The sequence below is a fragment of the Centrocercus urophasianus genome, unplaced genomic scaffold (assembly GCF_019232065.1).
Source record: "Centrocercus urophasianus isolate 14NV4802_14NV808 unplaced genomic scaffold, USGS_Curo_1.0 seq_15, whole genome shotgun sequence".
NCBI lineage: Eukaryota > Metazoa > Chordata > Aves > Galliformes > Phasianidae > Centrocercus > Centrocercus urophasianus.
In genome coordinates, this window is record NW_024884697.1 from 45,873,120 (window position 1) to 45,892,041 (window position 18,922).

At 44.4% G+C, this 18,922-nt stretch overlaps 1 protein-coding gene across 1 annotated transcript; it reads left to right on the forward strand.

Annotated features, from left to right (window-relative positions):
* The first annotated feature begins 56 nt into the window (after window positions 1-56).
* On the forward strand, window positions 57-17,453 carry ERP27 (endoplasmic reticulum protein 27). Its single transcript, XM_042816252.1, has 6 exons — window positions 57-177; window positions 356-456; window positions 2,668-2,805; window positions 6,702-6,815; window positions 10,571-10,696; window positions 17,238-17,453. Exons 1-6 carry the CDS (start codon window positions 57-59, stop codon window positions 17,451-17,453), a joined length of 816 nt encoding a protein of 271 aa, XP_042672186.1.
* The last annotated feature ends 1,469 nt before the right edge of the window (window positions 17,454-18,922 follow it).

The window sequence follows — 18,922 nt, forward strand, 5'->3', positions numbered from 1 at the left end:
AGCCCCAGAAGCAGCTGACGTGTCGCTTGCCAAGGAAAGGTGTGGAGCAAGGTGGCATGGTGAAGAGAAGGCAAGCAGGCACCATGGGCACCTCTGTCTTCTCATGTCTCTTTGTTATCCTCCTAGCTGGGAGCTCCCCAGCAGGCTGTGCTGAAGATAACAGCTCTACATCCCACAGTAAGTGAGCCTTCTCAGTCCTTCTCCTCACCCAGGGTGTGCTATACAAGCTGTGCATCGAGCTGGTGGGAGAGATATGGGGGGGCATGTAAGGGGTGAGATGCTCACATGGGTATGTGTGGGAGCATCAGAGCTGCTCTTCTGTACCCTTGGTCCAATTCTAACCTTTTCTCTCCAGGCACGGAAGGAGGTACAGAGAAACCTGTCCTATTGAATGACGTCGCAGATGTGGAAGCCTTCATCAGTGGTGCGGAGGTGGCAGTTGTTGGGTTCTTCCAGGTGCGTTGGCAGCAACTGTCCTCTGACATGTCAGACATGTTCCATCTCAGGTGGGAGCCCTATCTCTGGTGGGACAGCAGGGTTGACGGGGCCCTTCATATACCTCCACGCAGTGCCTCCTGCCATGGAGACATGCTGGAGTTGTGATAGACTTGAAGTTATGAAGTGAGGGGTGCGTGGAGTGGGAAATGGAGCAAGGGGGGATGTGAGGCTGTTGGTAGGAGCCTGGAGTGTGAGAAAGAAAAATGCTGCAGGAGAAGGAAAAGGGGAATGTGGGTGGCAGAGAAACTGAGTGCTGTGGCACAAGATGAGTGGGAACATTGGCTGTTGGCTTTGGTCATTGGTGGCAGAGCAAGGCACTGCCTGCATGGCACGGCTGGGGAAGCTGGGTCCCAGGGAGCAGTGATGGTGGAGATTGTGTCTGAGAGGATTTGGGCTTAAGCTCATTTTTCTCTTAGGGAGAACAGAGGCACGGTCCCTCTGGCTGCTTTGTTCCCCAGAGTTGATACCCTTGAGGTCTGTACCTCTCCATGACCAAATTAAATTGAAATGAGGCATCAGAGTGACTGATAGGTGCATGTGTCACTTGCCCCTTTTTCCTGCTACTTGAACTCTGGACTGCATACACTGCTCATGCCAGAGAAGACTTAATCCTTCCAAAATTAACTTCCCTCTGCAAGCTCCTTCCTCCTCCTGCCTTAGTCCTGGGGCTGGAGAGCAGACTAGGGAGGGGAGTGGGTTAAGGCAATGACATCTTGCAGCACACTGCAGAGTGAGGACTGCTGCTTCTGTAGCAACAAGTGTGTGAATGCTGGAAGCGTTTGCCCCAGGCCTTGCTTAACACCGATCACAGAGCACTAGCTGCCTGGGGCTGGGGCCTGCAGGCATACAGAGTTCTTTAGGGGCCTCTCTGGCAGCACTGTAGCCCTACAAGCCACAGAGGCTGTAGGTGTCTCCTTCTCTAGGGCAGCTGGCTGGGATTGCAGCAGGGCTGGGACCTCCTGTGGGCAGTTTCGTGCCGCCAGAACCCCATGCCACCTCTGCCTCCCTCCCATGGCATAGTTTCATTTATCAGCATGGGTCTAGGCAGCACAAGTTGCTAGGGCAGGGAGGGCTGAGTGTGCCGTCCTGAAGTGTGGGGACAGTCCTGGCTGCCAGGAACACAGGGCAGCAGCCAGCAGCCTGGCATGTGTTCAGTGCTTGAAGCACAGCAGGGCTCTGTTTAAGCGGCAGATAAGGACCTATGAGTGCCATGAGGCCTTGTCTTGGCCCTCTGCCCAAGGATATATTCATCCACATAATGCCTGCGTTCCCTGCTCACCATAAATCATTTCTCTGCTGCAGCCTTTCAGCTCACTGCAGCGCACAGCTCAGCAAGCTGTGCCTGTAATGAGCTGGGAACTGCATGCCACGATGGAAAAACAGCGTGCTGCCCCGTGTGCTGTGTGAGAACAGGGCCTGTTCAGCCAGACCAAACCCATCTTTCATAGGAATGCTCCAAAACAAAGCAAATTCCCACACCATGCCTTAATGCAATCACCACAGCCATGTCGACGCGCTGGCATTTCCAAAACAAGTCACAAGAACTGTTTTCCTTTCACTGCAGAAGGAATTTTGTTTTCTGTTCTCTCTGGGCTTGCAAACAGCTGAGCTGACAGTTCAAAACGAAAAGAAAAACAAAACAGCTTCCAAGCAGAGACTGTGTCTGGAGAATTTGAATCTAAAAAGTATCAAAAATACATCCCTCAGCAGAGAAGTTAGGAATGGGAATAAGAAGGCATGCGTTAATGCAGCCTCAGGCTGGAGCTAATGCTCTCACTAGATGTGGTAAGCCCGAGGTATTTAACAGGTTTAACAGCCCCCTGGACTCCAGAATCAAGAGACTCTCTTAAAAATGATCTATGTATATAATGCATATAGCATGCGTATAATGCATACGTGTACGTATGTAAGGGTTACACCTGGGTTCTGACTTTCTCGCCTCCTTTCTGAGAGCTCCAGGGCTTCACATCACCGCAGGGTGCACAGGGGGCAGCTGCAGCCCCGTGGCTCCCAGCGCCGGGAGGAAGACGAAGAGGAAGGCCGCGCACCCGCAGCTGCGGGAAATGGCGGAGCGAGGCGCCCCGCGGGCGGCTCCCGGGGCGGCCGGTAGGTGTCGCCCTTACGCCGTCGGGGCGCCGCTCTGACCGCCCTCTCTCCCTGTGCCCGCAGGAGCCGGAGAGCCCCGAGGTGTCGCAGCTCCGCCTGGCGGCCGCGCGGATACCAGAGGTGCCCTTCGCGCTCAGCAGCAGCTCCGCGGTGCGGGAGCACTACGGCGTGGCGGCGGCCACCGTCACGCTGTTCCGCAGGGTGCGTGCGCGGCGGGGCGCTCGGAACGAGCTTCTTTACAATGAATGGGGGCTGTGTTCTGAGTGGCTCGCATGGAGTGCGGCGTGACTTGGATGGGGTTCCCGTGGCTTTGGAAAGGCTCCTGAGGCACATGGAAGGCATCTCCCGGCAGTGTTACAGTGAATCAACACAGCAGGAAATCACATCTTGCCAAGCTCACTTCAGGCAGGCTAAGCTGGCTCCGTGCATGCCCAATTTTTCCATCAGAGGCGGAGCAGGGCTCTGCAGCGACAGATGCCGTGCCACCAAATGAAATCCCCAACAGTAGATCCCTCGTAAGTCTAACACTGTGGTTGATGTGCTATTCTTTGGGCATGGGCCCATTCATAATTGTAGAATCACAGAATCATTATGGTTGGAAAATACCACTAAGATCACCTAGTCCAACCATCAGCCCATCCCCACTGTGCCCATTGACCATGTCCCTCAATGCCACATCCACATGGCTCTTGAATACCTCCAGGGACAGTGATTCCACCACCTCCCTGGGCAGCCTGTGCCACTGCAGCACCACTCTATTAAGGGCAGTGTGCCCTTGTGGTAAAGATGACCAGTGGCTGATAGTGATAGGACATGGAGTAATGGCCTAAAATTTGACAATAGTAAGTTCCAAAGACATGTGGAAGAACTTCTGTATAGTAAGGGTGACAGACCACTGGAATAGGTTGTCCAAAGAGATTGTGGAGTTTTCTTCTATGGAGATATTAAAGATCCGTCTGGATGCCTACTTGTGTGATTTACCGTAGGGGACATCCTTTAGCAGGGGGGTTGGACTCAGTGATTTCTTGAGGTCCCTTCCAACTCCTGCAGTTCTGTGATTCTGTGATTCTAAGAAATTTTTTCCAACCTGAGCCTCCTCTGGAACAACTTGAGGTCATCACCTCTCATCCTATTGCTCTTACCCAGGAGAAAAGGGTGACTCCCATCTTGCTACACCCTCTTTTCAGATCACTGTAGAGAGTAATAAGGTCTCGCCTGAACCTTGGGTACAGGGGTACAAAACTAAACACAGCACTCAAGGTACTACTTTGCAGTTTCTGAGGGATGGATGCTGTGCAAACTCAATTAATTTTGACTGCAGCCATAGTTATCTTGTTCTGAAATTGAAGGTATTCCTACTGAAATATAAGAAGATGATATTTTGAAGGGGTTTTTGAAGGGCCATGTACTTACTGCAAGAATACCACCAAAAGCCAAGAGCAGGCATATCAGTTTCCTGGGATTGCACTTGAAAACAGGGGAGAGAGGTGCCTCAGAGGAGAGGGGCCTTAGGAAGTGCAAGATATCCTAAAAAGCTACAAAGTGCAGTGTTACAAGAGGTCTAAGCACACTGGCTGGTTGTTCTGTGTGCTACAGAAGCTGCATGTGATGCCTTAGTCAAGTTCTAGATCTGAGTTTCACAAAGGTTACATAAAGCCCATTTGTTCCTGTTCTTTTTCATCTTTTGCCTGCACCATGTTTACCACCAGTATAATCCAAATAGTGCAAGGAGAATGATCTAAGAGTGAGCAATAAGTAGACAAGTCCTTTCCTTTAACTTTCTATTTGCCATGCACAGATAGTAAAATCATAGAATCACCAAGGTTGGAAAAGACCTCCAAGATCCTCCAGTCCAACCACCCACCTACCACTGATATGTCCCCACTAAATCATGCCCCATAGTACAACATCTAAACGTTTCTTGAACACCTCCAGGAGTGGTGACTCCACCACTCTCCTGGGCAGCCCATTCAAGTGCATGACCAGTCTTCCAGGAAGAATGTTTCTTAATATCCAACTTGAATCTCCCCTGGTGCAATGCTGCAATTGCGATTTGAAGTAACACTCACCTCAGTTTTGGTTCTTAGCCATGATGATTTTCTTCCAGAAACACTGAAAAGATCCTTTGTTTTTACTCTGTGGCAGATAGTGAGGATTGAATACTGCACTGGGATGGTGTTCGATAAAAGAAAGTTTGGATTGTTCAAATTTGTGTTCTATGGTTCACGGTTCAATTTTTACAGCTGAATTCTTATTTAATAAGGAAAAAAAAATCAAGAAACAAAGACACTAGCTAGGTTCAAATGAGGTTGGCAATTCTTTTGTCTAATTTTCTTAAATTTAAGTTATTTTTCTGAAATTTAAGTTATTCAGACACATTACTTTTCCTTTTATTCTGAACACTGTGTAGGAGTAAGGAGTCAGAGCTAAGAAATAAAAGTAAAAAGAACTGAGATGGGAACTTAGAATCAAACATTCATTTGAAGAATACAAAGATGGGTGACCAGGATGACAGTGAATCAGAGGCATAAACTCATCCTTCCTTGTTTTTGCATAGCGTGAAACACACATAATGCTTAGAAATTTGTAATTACAGTAGTAGGATGGTCTGCTGTCAACTGCTGAAATGTTTTTGTGTACAGTGGAGCAAAGCTAATTTATTCTATTGAAGAATCTAGCTTGACAGATCTAGAAGGACATAACTAACAGAAGTAAATAAGCTAATTACAAAGAGTAATGAAGACATTTTGGGCAGAGCTTCAACTATTAGATGCAGACTATTTTCAACCTTTTTTTTTTTCTTGGGATCCTGAATGCTGACAGCACATCAAGGATATTTTTACCCCTAGATGGAAACCAGGTGTTTGCAGAAGTTCACTAAAGTTAAGAGAAAGTTTTCTGTGCTTAGATTGGGTCCCAAAGTCTCTCTGATCTCACCTGCTCAGGTGTTGCACCAACCTGATCCCATTCACTAGAGTAGAGTCACCCTTTCACTTTATGCTGGGGCAAATCTGTGAGAGAAATCATGCTGCACTGTCTGAAAAACACCCGTTTGGGTTACCAGACCCAATGGCCCCCTACCAGATCAAAGACGTTGCTAATGACCACAGAAAAGCAAAAAATTTTGTTAGATGTCTGCACTCTGCTGGAAAAACTAACACAAGTGTTTTCAGAGGTTGTACAGATGCAGAGGATAAAATCCGGGGTGTGCATGTGGACATTTCCTCAGCTCTAAGAGCCTCATTCAACACGAGTATGAAAAGTCTTCAAATCCCAAACTTTGATCCCACTGGTTGTTGCAGCCTAGCACGCCCGTGGCTCAACTCATTCATCTCTTGCAATGGTACCATAGAGCAACTATGCCCTGCTGGCTGGTTTGGCCTTTATTTGATGTTTGACTGCTCTTTTTTTTTCCTGTTTACCAAGTCAAGCAAACCTCAATAAAATTACACTGGGGGTGAGAGGGGGTGAGTGTGGGAAGATGTGTGGCAGGATGGATTTTCCTCTAAAGCTAAAATGTGCTGTGCTTGATTTTTTATTTTTTATTTTTTTTCTGCTGTTCTGGAAAAAAATCCTCTTTTTATTGGAGAGATTTCCTGCTTGCACAATGTTTCCAGGAAATCCATACAGTCCATGCCAATGTTTATTACTTGTAGAAGAAATAGAATAAGCAGATGAAGATTTTAAAGAGGAATATAAAGCCAAAATCAATGTAAGGAATTAGGCTATGTTAATGATCGCTTCTCACAACTCCTAGATTAGTTTATTGGCTAATCTTCCCTGTCTCCAGTGCAGTAGGAGCAGATAACGATAGGACATCTTGTCCTCAGCATATCACCGAGAACGTCTTGTTCTCAGTGATGTGCCATGACTTTGCTTTGTCCTTGGGAGACTGAGGGAGGGTGGAAGATCCTTATGCCGAAGTGCATGCAGATCTCTGTAGGTCTAATGGCTCAAGAAATGGCGTTTTTATTCTGGAAAGAAGACAAAGATGGTGTCCTGGGGGGTGGGTGTCCCCGTGAGTGAGTGCCATCAGCAGCTCTGAAGGAAATAAGGGAGGGACAGCTGTGACCTGTGGTATCTTTGCATGTCTTCAGGCAGACAAAGAAAGGATAGATATGGACATGGACAAAGAAGAAATCGATGCCGATAAGATGACTCGTTTCATTCGAATGAATGAGCTCCGCCTGGTGACAGAGTACAACCCTACGGTAATTAGCAGCTCCTCACTGCCCTCACCCCAGCACCTGGCCTCCTCCATAGCTGCCTCCTCTGGCTCAAGTGTTTATGCATGACGATGTGTGCAGGGGTTGCCACAGTGGTGTAGATGGAGTTGGGGGAAGCCGGTGCATATCTTTGCTGCTGCTGAATGACGTGGGAGCAGATCTTGCATTGGATTAGACAGGTGGGGTGGAGAGAGGATAGAAGGCACTTTCTCCGGTCTCCCAGTAGATTTGAGACATTGGTGGGCAAAGAACTGCATTTCTTACCACTCCTGCTGCTTCTTCCCCGGGGCATTTGTCATGCTGTACCATGCCTACAGATCTTGCTCGGCCAGGATCCTCTCTCTGTGGCTGAGAAACCTCAAGAAACATGGAAATCCAGTGACCTGCTCCTTGGAGCAGGTTTTTCTTCATCACCCAGAAAAATGGACTTAATATATGTCTGGCTATTTTAAATCATATTCAAAAACTGGTAGGAAACTTCCCAAACAAAAATTTTCCCATCCCCTCCATCCTTTACCCCATTGTTTGTCAACTCTACAAAAAAAAAAAAACAGACATAGGATCATAGAATCATAGAATCATAGAGTCATAGAATATCCTGATCTGGAAGAGACCCGTAAGGATGTGCAAGTCCAACTCTTGGCTCCAACACAGGGCAACCCGAAAATCAGACCATATGCCTGAGAGCACCGTCCAGATGCTTCTTGAACTCCAGCACTTGGGGCAGTGCCACTTCTGTGCAGCCCGTTCCATGCCCACCGCCCTCTGGTGCAGACCCTGTCCCTCACCCCCAGCTGCCCTCCCCTGACGCAGCTCCATGCCGTTCCCTGGGCCCTGTCGCTGTCACACTGAGCAGAGCTCAGCGCTGCCCCTGTGAGGAGCTGCAGCCATCAGGCCTCCCCTCAGCTCCTCTGCTCTGGATGAGCAAACCAGAGGACTTCAGCTGCTCCTCATATGCCGTGTCCTCCAGACCCTTCATCATCTTTGTAGTTCTCCTTTGGACAATCTCTGATAGTTTCATGTTCTTTTTGTACTTAATGCTTCCATGCTGGTCATCTTCTTTAGCTTACCCTCCTGTCTGGCACTTGGCACATCTCCTTCTGCCTACAGAGGGTGACCAAGGATTCAGGCTCCCCTGAAATGCTGGCAGTTCACTGGGATGCTTGCTATGGAGCAAGTAGATTTTATAACACCAGCTGACTGCAAGGCTGAGACTGTCATTGCTAACAGTGTCTTCTCAATAGCTCTAGCAATGCTGATCGTGCTCAGTATAATCAAAGGAGGATGGCCTGACCAATTTCAAAGCTGTATCTTTTCAAACAGATGCCAAACATCAGCTAAGAGGGCTGGCACATTCCCCAGTTCAGGTTCAGCATGCTATTTTGGGAGAGCATTTTGTTTTAGAAATGCAGCATTTTGTTTCTGAAGTGAAATACTGTAGAATCTTTTTTCTGCTTTTTTTTTTTATTTTATTTTTTTTAATAATAATTAAAACACAGTTTTTTTTTTTTTTTCCTTCTGAGAAAGGATATGAAAAACATTTCAAAATCACAGAACATTTCCTAGAACAGAAAAGCTATATCTTGCCCCACTGTCCTGACAACTCTTTGAGAGCGGCCCAGAAGTGACAGAGGGGATGTTCTTATTATCTTTATAAAAATCCTGGCCTTCTGAATCCTTGTGGCCTTCACTGCATCCCTTGGCAGTTCATCAGACTGTAGCTCTCTCTCTGTGAGTTTCTGCTCCACAGTGTCCCATTCAGCACCCAGACTGCCTTTCTGACCTGGAGATCCTTAGCTTTTCAGCCATTCCTTCCATCCTGGCTTGCAGTACATGTGGTGTTTTATTGCTTTTTTTCTTTTTCTCTTGACACTCTGGAGCCTTACCAAGGTGCCACAATTAACAGTGCCTCCTGCAGTCCAAGGCTTGAAACTCTTCCAGCTCTGCTAACATAACTTGTTGGTTTGTTTTTTTTTTTGTTTTTTGTTTTTTTTGCAAATATTTATTCCCAGTGCATATGCTATTTGTATCTAAGAAAGCTGCAGGTCAGCAAAGGCTTGGATAACAGAGATCAAATCAAGCGCTGCCAAGAGTTTCTCTCCCTGTCCCGGGGCCCTAACTGTTTCTCCCACATACTTCAGGCATTTTTATGCAACACTTAGCCTGTGTACTTCCCAGGAGAGTGTGATGCAATCCAGCCGTGATGCTAAGCTATGCAAATCTCTTGCGAAAGTCTGTGTGGACAGATATATCTTTGTGTGCCACTGTCAGGGGAACTGCAGCTCCAGCCATGCCCCCACAGCTCCATGGCTCTGGTGCTGCCTGGCTTCACCCTCATCTCCAGCTCTGGCCTTTTCCATGAGGTCTTCTGACACTCTGCATTCCTTCTGCTCTGCCCTGCCCCACCTGCATGCTACAGAGAAGTTAAGGGATACGAAAAGTCTGATAAGCATTATGCAAAGGAGAAAATCCCAGCCACCAGAAACAAGATGCTTTGTGGCGCAGACATGCACTCTCTGACCCTGTCTCTGTTACTCCTGGAGTGTGTGGAAACTTTCTCCTCCTCTGGGGAAGTGCTGGCATGGATCTCTATGGCCTGTGTGGTTTTGGCTGCGTGTGGGGATGCAGCAGGTCAGCTGGAGCACAGCCCCACTCCTGTTTGGTTTGAGGGAGAGGCGATTTGCCTGGGGAGCAGGTGGGAGGAGAGGTGGGATGAGGAGCAGTGAATACCCGGAGGTTGCACATGGGCTTTCTGGACACTGCCAGTCCCTGCTTCTCAAAAATGGCAATTGTATGTGGCCTGCTCAGCCCTTGCCCAGGCACAGCCTGCTGCAGTCCTCTCCCCACTGCAGAGGTAGTCTTAACCCAAAGCATTTTGGACTGCCCAGCCCCTTAGGTTGCTGAAATGGAGCTTTGGGCTCAGCCTCATCCAAAACACAGTGCAATGCTGAGGAAAGGAAATAAGATGGCACACCAAACTCAGCATCATAAACCCTTCCCACTTGCTTGTTCTCAGTTCAGCCAGGTGCTGGATCTCAGCAATTCAGGGCATCATTACCATGGAATCACACAATCAGAATCCATAAGTCTGGAAAAGACATCTTTGATCATCTAGCCCAACCATTCACCTTCCACCAACATTGTCCACTATGTTCCTCAGTTCCACAGCTACATGTTTCTTGAAAACTTCCAGGGACATTGATTCCACCACCCCCTGGACAGCTCGTTCCAGTGCCTGACCGCTCTTTTGGAGAATTTTTTCCTAATATCCAAGCTGAACCCCCGCTTGTGCAACTTGAGGCCATGAGGCCGACCCCAGCTTCGTTACCATCTCCTTTCTGGTCATTGCAGAGTGTGATAAAGTCTCCCCTGAGTCTCCTCTTATTATATTGTTTTCAAACCTTCCCTCTCCAATTCCTTGCCATTCCAGACATCAGCTTGCTCTGAGCAGACAGTCTCCCTACCTGGTCACTGGCCATCCCAAGGGCAGTGAGGAGCCCTTGTGAGCTGCAGACTCTTGGCTCAGAAATAAGTGAAACCAAGAGGTTAAGTGCTTCCACAAAGAATCCAGATTAGATGCCTCCTGCTGTAAAAGAGCTTGTCCTGCTTATTGGACTGATTCTCAAGGAAGTCTCAGCTTAGGCATAGGAGTTGATGCTCTTCTGGCAGTGCATCCGATATGCATTGAATGTCTCTTTGTGTGTTTCTCTCTCTGTTTGTGGTGGTCATGTTTTTGGCAGACAGCAGTAGGTGTGCTGCACAGTTCTCTCCAGCTCCACCTCCTCCTGTTCACAGACAAGAAGTCCCCAGAGCACCCTGAGCAAATGCGCAGATATCGTGAAGCAGCGGAGCTCTTTGAGGATAAGGTAAGTCCAAAGAGGAGAGTCGTGGGAGAGCAAAAAAGAAAGACAGTGATTATTTCCATGGAAATAGAAGGCATCATGTCCTGTTCTGTGCTACTATTAGGGGAGCAATGACCAAATGGGAAGAAAAGATGATTATCTGGATAATTAAATGGACAAGTTGTATCTGTACACCTTTTGCCAGTTTATCTCCAAGGGGGAATAACCTTTGTATCCCGCTTCCCCACTCTCTCAGTGGGACATTGTGTACTTCCTTGCTTCTAGGCCAATTCTATTCTCTTCCACTGGGAGATGACAAACAGCTGTTGCACTTCCGCCCAGCAATGGTCACATTCCACTGTTATGAGAGGTGATCTTGTACATACAGCTTGTGAGATGCCAAAGAACATTATATAAGTGACCAGATAGAAATTAGTGTTGCAGTTCTTCTTAACACTTAGCCTTCTGGTTGGTTCCTGAGGAAGTGGCTATTTTAAAGGAATTGAGGATGGGTTTTTCTGATTTCCCACAGCAAGATGGTGCGGTAGATGGGATCTTTCAGAGAAATTTCCTCCAATTCCCATCCCTGTGTGGACAGAGCTCTCCAAGCAGTAAATCTTCACATGGCCAATTCTATGCCCGCAGCTGGATTACAGGGGATTTTGGTCCAGAGAACACAGAAAGGAACTGGCAAGCAAAAAGGGATTGGAAGCAACAGGCAGGCATTTAGGACAGGAGATCAAAGCATCAGAGAAGGCTGAGATGAGTGGCAGTGGAAGGGATCTTCCTGGGAGAAATGTGGAGTTGGAAAGAGTTGGGGTTTGAGAACAAGAATATCTGCATGATCTGTTTGCTGTACTGAAGGAGAAGATTAAAATTCAAGTATATTCTCATCTTCAGTTGGAAAGGCCTCCTCAGGACCACACACCCTCAAATGTCTCGAGATTTGTTTATGACAGGACTTCCATGGATCTTGCCATTTCTACCGTCCATTGGCAAGAGAGCGGGCAGAAACCATGCGTGAAAGTCAAAGGTCTCTTAAAAAGTGTTTTGTTTTGATTGATACTTGCTGATAAAAGAAAACAATCTGAAAAAGTCCAGTTGTCATGTGAGATATTTGTTACAGTGGCTCCATTATCTCTGTTCATCAGCAGCGATACTGTTAAGCATCACTGTCCTTTGCTGATGCAGCTGCAGCCCGTTTTCCACTCATGCTTTGATCTGAGTGAAGGGGAATGATTTTCCTAGAACTACTTCACTAAGCATTGGATAAAAAAGTCATACTGCAGTCCAGATAATTAATGAATTACCAGCTATCCAAATCTAACTTTTTTTTTTTTAATTCATGCAGGCAAATTTCTCCCTGAATCAGCCTAGAGGAAGTTTGCAAAAAATAAAATACAGAGCTAAAAGGTGTAGGGGTTTGGCTAATTATTTGCACTTTACTGTGGTGGTACTGCTATACACCTAGATGGAAGGATTGAGAATCTAGTAGGTTGTATTTCCCATGGGATGAGCATTCTGAGAAGCAAATTATGATTCAGGCTGCCTTCTTACAAAGCAGTAAAAAAAGACTAGGACTAGGACTTATTTGTGCTGCAGTTTGAGTTTGCAATCATTGATTTGAGTTTACAATCATTGCTGTGCAGTAAGGAGGTTTTCAGGCTCCCTCTGAGCATGTACCACTGCATAGAGCTTGCAGAGTGCTGTAAGAATGGGGACATGGTGTGTGTCCCACCTGCTCTTCAGTGACAGCACAGAACACTGATGTAGTCTTGAGAAGGTTCTCAAGCAGGATTTGAGGTGCCAATTCTTTCACTCATCTCTGCTGAGGTCTGAGGGAAAAGGAGTCCTTGTCCTTGTCTTTACCACTTGGAGAAAGAATACAACCTGTTGTGTGGACTTACGGAGAGAAGAGAAAATGCTGTTGACCCAAAAAGTGAAGAAAATAGATAATGAGGAGGTGATTCACCTGGCACTTCCTGAGTTATGATCCCTTCCTCTTTGTTTTATGATATTTTCATCTCTACCTGAGACAAATCTCAGGTTTTCATCTAAAGATTCTTCTAGATTTGATAGTGCAATCTGGGGGCTATAAAATGCTGGAGAGGAAAACACAAATGTTAGATGATGCTAAGTAACCAAGAGCTGACAATAATAATAAGATATGTGGTACTTTCTAGCAAATCTTGAGAAACAATTGCGGGTGAGTAACAATGAACAGACAGAACTCAGTGCTACAGCTGCAGGAACCCACCAGTGTCCTTAGAAGGGTCCCACAGCAATCAAATATGTACTCATTTGGAAAAGTACTGCCAAAAATCCAAGCTTTCCACTGGAAAGGAAATGTCAGAATTAGTGTTAGTGAGCCAAACTAACATAAGCATCTTCAGTTTTCTTTCTGTAGTATCGGAGTACAACATGACAATGACATTTGGTGTAGCTCAGGAGTGTTTGTAGACGTTTCAATAAGGTGATTCTGGGAATAATAAAAGCAGTTTCTGCTACGACTGATATAACATGGTTCATAATGTTAAAATGATATGTGTAGTGACGTTCACAAAGCCCCTTTTAGTTTATATGTAGGGCCATTTAGAAATTAGTTCTGAGAAACTGCTGAAAGACCTTCAAGAGTTCTTCTATGAAAAGGAAAGGACAGTGTCCTTTTTCTTGAAGACAGTAATTTATACAGTTTTTATTTTGATTGGCAGATACGGATGTCTCCAAAGCTGAGAGAGATTATCGTTAGAGTTAGTCATAAACAGGAAAACATGCAAATATGGAATGTCTGTCACTAGACGGATATCTGAAGTTGTTTATATAGCTTTTTTTTTTTTTTTTGGTTTGTGACTAATATTTTCATTTTTTTTGCTTTGATTTACTAAGTAAACTATGAAAGAAATGACTCAGACTTCAGAAGTTGATATTTTTGCTTAGACAGCCTCCTCAAAGAATGAAGATAACAGCTCCATAAAGCTCAAGGTCAAACACTGGATACAAGGCTTGATCATCCTTGCTGTTGGTCTTCTTTGGAGAAGAAACTAAGAAACATGAAATTGGTTTCCACCATTGCAGTACTATGTTCAATTTCACTGAACTCCTTGAACAATGCCATCATTCCATATCTTAGCATTTACCGGGAACTTCATGTTCTAAAAGCACCAGGCTAGGAATCAAGTTGTCAAGACACTAAGACAACACCATGTAAAAAAATCTTTGAAAGAACTCAATGTGGATAACATTGCACAGATAATATTGCACGGTGTACTGTTTTCTCAGAACATCATGTCTAGGTAGTTTGTTTTGGGAGTTCTCATGCATGCAATAGCTGCAATAGCTCGTTCACTGTCTCTACTAGCAGGTCTTTAAACACACATACACACACAAGGGGATTGATACAAGTTGAAACAAATTCATAGAAAATTGTTTTTGACGGGGAAAAAAAAAAACAGCTATTGCAGAGAATAGTTTAAAACAGAAAACAAACTTTCTGTTTTGGATGAAACTACCTAGTTTCTACTAGTGATATGAGAGTTGGCACTGTAAATGGAATTTGTTTTCGTGAGTTATAGCTTTAGTAAGTAGTCTGAGCAAAGGCTTTAGGCTCATTTCAGCACTGGCAGTGGAGAACAATCCTTAATTCCCTTCTAAAATACATGTAATAGAAGTGCCTGTCAACATTTGTTGAAGAATTCATCCTAGATAACTGCCAGAGACCAGACCAAGATTTAGATGTCAGAAGTTAGGCAAAGTGAATTGTTTCATGGTCAGTAGGATTTTCCATGGTTACCACATTTATTCTTTATGATTACAGCTGGCTGGGAATCTCTAAGTAAAACAAATTCCTGATGAGAAAATGCCAGTTCCACCAGGTGGGATCTATCATGGACACATCCGTGCTCAAAAATCTGCTTGGTTTCTTGCTGCTTCAGAGACCAGGCTTCCAGTGCTCGTGGCCTCAGCATAAGTTCACCCTACAGACTGCCCCACAGCTGTCACTTGGAGACCAGTGCACCCAGTGCTGTATTTTGGCAGCCTGCAGCTGTGTGAGCTCCATGTGTGTCACTGGAGATATCCAATGCAAGAACTGTGGATGATGTTAACAGTTGTTCTAGTTGAGTTTTCTGTTTTAACTGTTTTTTTTTTTTTATGCAAGGAAGAAAACAAGAATTCTAATCCTCAAACTTTTTACTCTTTTATTTTTTACTATGTTCTTCATGCTCATAGTTTCTTAGTTTGAGGATTTTTAACAAAGGCTAAAGGGAAGAATGTTGACTTACATTTATATCAGTGTTTAAAATGCTGCTCATCTGTTTTAAAGCTGGAGGAACTTTTGCATAACAAAGAAATAAAAAATTAACAAACTTAGTATTCCAAAGTCTTTATCAAATTAAATTCTTGTTTAACATTTGATTTAAGAAAATGCTGTTGTCTAGTGAATATTCCATAGGGAAAACCAAAACTTGATGAACAAATTGGTGAAGAATATGATACCACCTCCTGTACCATCCCTCTGAAAGTGCTCCCATCCAACACTAGCCTATTCCAGTTTGCATGTTAGAAGGAGAGCCCTAAAACACAAGGCTTGTTCCAGTTCCTTCCACTCCAACTCAGAACTTGGGGTTCAGCTCTTAGATAGATCCTTAGATCTATGACCCTTGGATTTATGATGACCAAACCAGAGAGCTCTGGTTTGATGTTTTATCCTGCAAAAGGATGAACTTAGCATTCTGAACTTAGCATTCTGAACCACAACCTGCCTGCTCATTAGTTGTTGCCTCTGGGACATAGTTAACTCTTGGAAGAGACATTGCAAGTCCATCTGTTATATCCAGTGAAACTGTTGCTGTTTATCACAATGATTAACTGCAGTTAGGCTTACATCAGCCTACTTATTCTTCCTATAGGCCATTGCCTAGAGAAGTTTCCATACATGCATATATTTTTGTTTGTTTGTTTTGTTTTTAAGAACATAATTTTAATTAAAAATACGAGATTATTGAATCATAGAATGGTTTGGGTTGGAAGGGACCTCAAAGATTATCAGCTCCAACCCCTGCCTTGGACAGGGCTGCCACCCACCAGCTCAGGATGCTCAGAGCCCCATCCAACCTGCCCTTGAATGACTCCAGGGATGGGGCACCCACAGCTCTCTGGGCAGCCTGTGACAGCGCCTCATCGCCCTCTCAGTGAAAAACTTCCCCCAATATCTATTCTAAATCTCTCCTCCTCTATTTTAAAATAGTTTCCCCATATTCTTTCACCTGTGTAAAAAGTTGTAAAAGTAAAAAGTAAAAATTTACCAAGATCGTTTTTAAAGAATCAAACAGTTTTGAACTAGCTTGAGTGTTCTTGATTGAAAAGAAGGAAAAAGATGAGTCACAGCCTGGGAACTGAGCACATCATCTTCACGTCACATTAATGTTATTTTTGTAAATGCCTCTATTTCTTGTATAAATTGAGTTGTACCCATGTCTGTAGGCACATTTAATATACTAGGCCCTATAGACTGCACAGCTCAAAGAGAAGATAAAATAACACATACTAGCTGGTTTCTTTGACTTGGATGTCATCTGCTGTAGGATTCTATTTAATCAGATCATTGATTGAATTGTTCAACTGCTGTATTTACTTTATCAGATGTATACGTAATATTTGTATTTATTATTAACAGACAATTTAACAAAGCTTTTTTTTATATAGATGAGCACCTTATTGATAACGTTTTAGATTCTAGAATTTTAATCTTCTACCAATTCCTACTGCAACCTGTAAAATATCAGTTGCAATTTACTCTTGAAATGGGATAAATAGGCTGTCAAATCATCCTAGCAGTATTATGATCCTTGGCTTTGTCTTGATCTCCAAGACTACTTGGGAGTCCAGAAAAATGTATGCTGTTCTCACCAGGGCATCTCTCCCCAAGTCTAAACAACTCTCCGTTACACTTGGCTGTGGGGGCAGTGGTGTAATGCCAACAATTCTCATTTCCCAAATTACTGCATCTTCATTTCTAGTCACTCCAGCTGACCTAAATTCATCCTTTGTGTTTTGCACTCTCATGTTCTTATCCTTGACAGTTTATGCTGTCCTATTCTTCCCTCCCATGTTCTTGCAGTTGTGTTTGATCTTCCACACACCAAAATACCATTTTGCCATGCCACCCTGGCTCTTGCATAAATCTAACCATCTTATCCTGATAGCATGCAAGTAGAGGAATCAGCTTCTTCTACATGTGCCTTTGGGTTAAAAGACATCTTTGTTCTTCATCTGTTAAGTGAACAGAATAGGAGACTGCCGTTGTAACATACTGTGGATATATTTTTAAAGAAGGGATAAGCAGACAGTTGGAGTTGTATTGTAAATTTGGATTTGATAAAATACGGAAAAATGCTCTGCATGGAGCAGTTAGATAGTGACAGAGGAAAGTGTTGTTATAACAGAGCATGTTAGGTTTTCTCTAATTCAAAAAAATATTACTGTTTATCTGTCTATGATGACTGTTTGAAGATCTGTTCTCTCAGTCTCTGCTTTGCTCACATTTTGTCTCCTATTTATATCACAGATTCTCTTTGTCCTGGTAGACATTAACTTGAAAAGCAATGAGCAAGTGATGGCATACTTCAAACTGAAGAAGTCCCAGCTGCCAGCTCTGGCTATATTCCACACACCAGATGAGAAACACGATGTGTTGCCTCTGGATGAAGTCTCCATTGAACGTGTGAAGGACTTCTGTAACGCTTTCTTACAAAAAAAGCAAAAGGTAAGAGAGCATTTCTGAGTAGGCTATAGGATGCTAGGGTCTCATAGAAAGATGCTGTTTCTCACGAGGCTCTTAAGGAAATAACTTCAGCTCCTTAACACATTCCCTATCTGCTACCTCCTCCTCATTTTCATTTTCACCTGAATATCAGAAAAAACATTAGATCTTGAACAGAGCAGATATGGATGTGTTTCCAGAACGTCTTTGTTCACTGACCTCTGTCGTCTCGGTCTACAGCAAGAAGAATTCATTGACTTTTGTATGAAGGTCTCAAAGGAAGCATCTATTTTCTGGGAGCAGCAGCTGGGAGGTTAGATGGAGGATGCTTTTGGACACTGAGTATGGTCATGGTGGTTGTCAGCAGTCAGGAGAGGATCAGAGAGACAGTGATCAATGGCAGGGATGAAAAGAAGGCCACAGAGATGAGGTGTACAGACAAGGACTCTGCTGGAGGTCTCTGGAAGGAGAGGGACAGTTTAATCTCCATGTTCATTCAGTGCTAGTGTTCTCTCTTTGTCAAACCTCAACTTCCTGTAACACAGAAGGTTTGTGCATCAGAACCCTGTGTTGTACAATTGAAATAGAATAGGCAGGGCAGTGCCATGGAGAACAGAGGGAGACATTTAAATTTGCTTGTTTCCTTTTATCACTGTGCTGAGAAACTGAGTGATGTCAAAGTTGATTTCATGCCTTTACTGTGTTTTAGGAAGAAGACAAGCCAGAGGAGAAGGCCTTCAATGAGGAACTCTAACTCTTTCTCAACAAACATGATGACTGTGCCCAGAGCCATCTGCTCTTGGTGTATAAAGAGTTCACTTAGCTTCACAGCTCAGGAATTCTTGGTATAATAGGATTAAGGGGCCAAGTCAGTCACAGATTCCCATCTCCATGCCATGCACATATTTGCTGCCTGTCCTCTCTAGGAATCACTTCTCTCTTCTGATTTGCTGGCTCCAGCTCTCTTTCTTATTTTTCCAGGTGCTCTGGTATTGCTGTACACAGTGTGCTTCCACATAACCTCTGATGAAGCAACGGGCAATATAACAAAATCGCAACATCAGAGATATACCTTGTAGCTCCCAGAAAGACTGACAGATCTGTTTCTCTCATAATGCCTCCCATGTTCTCTTTGCTTTTGGTGCCATGCTGGGATCCAGCAGGTTCAGTCAACCTATTGTGACACTAGGAACAGATTGGTTGTTTAATGTCACATATGGTACTAAATAAAGCAGAAAGTGAATATCCTGAATTTTTATGGAAGCATGTGATTTCCCACTCCCCATGTTTGTCACTTAAGGACAAAGCCTGTGCGTTGCTGAATGAACAGGCTTGCAAAATCTAAGCAGACAGATTAGTTGCTAAGAGTCATTTCCCATGGAACTAGACACGTGACCCACAAGTCCACGAGGATAAGAGATTTCTGTGAGGGTCTGGGATCAGAACAGCGCTTTTTACAGCAAATGTGAGCTGGTGCAGCAAAAATGAGT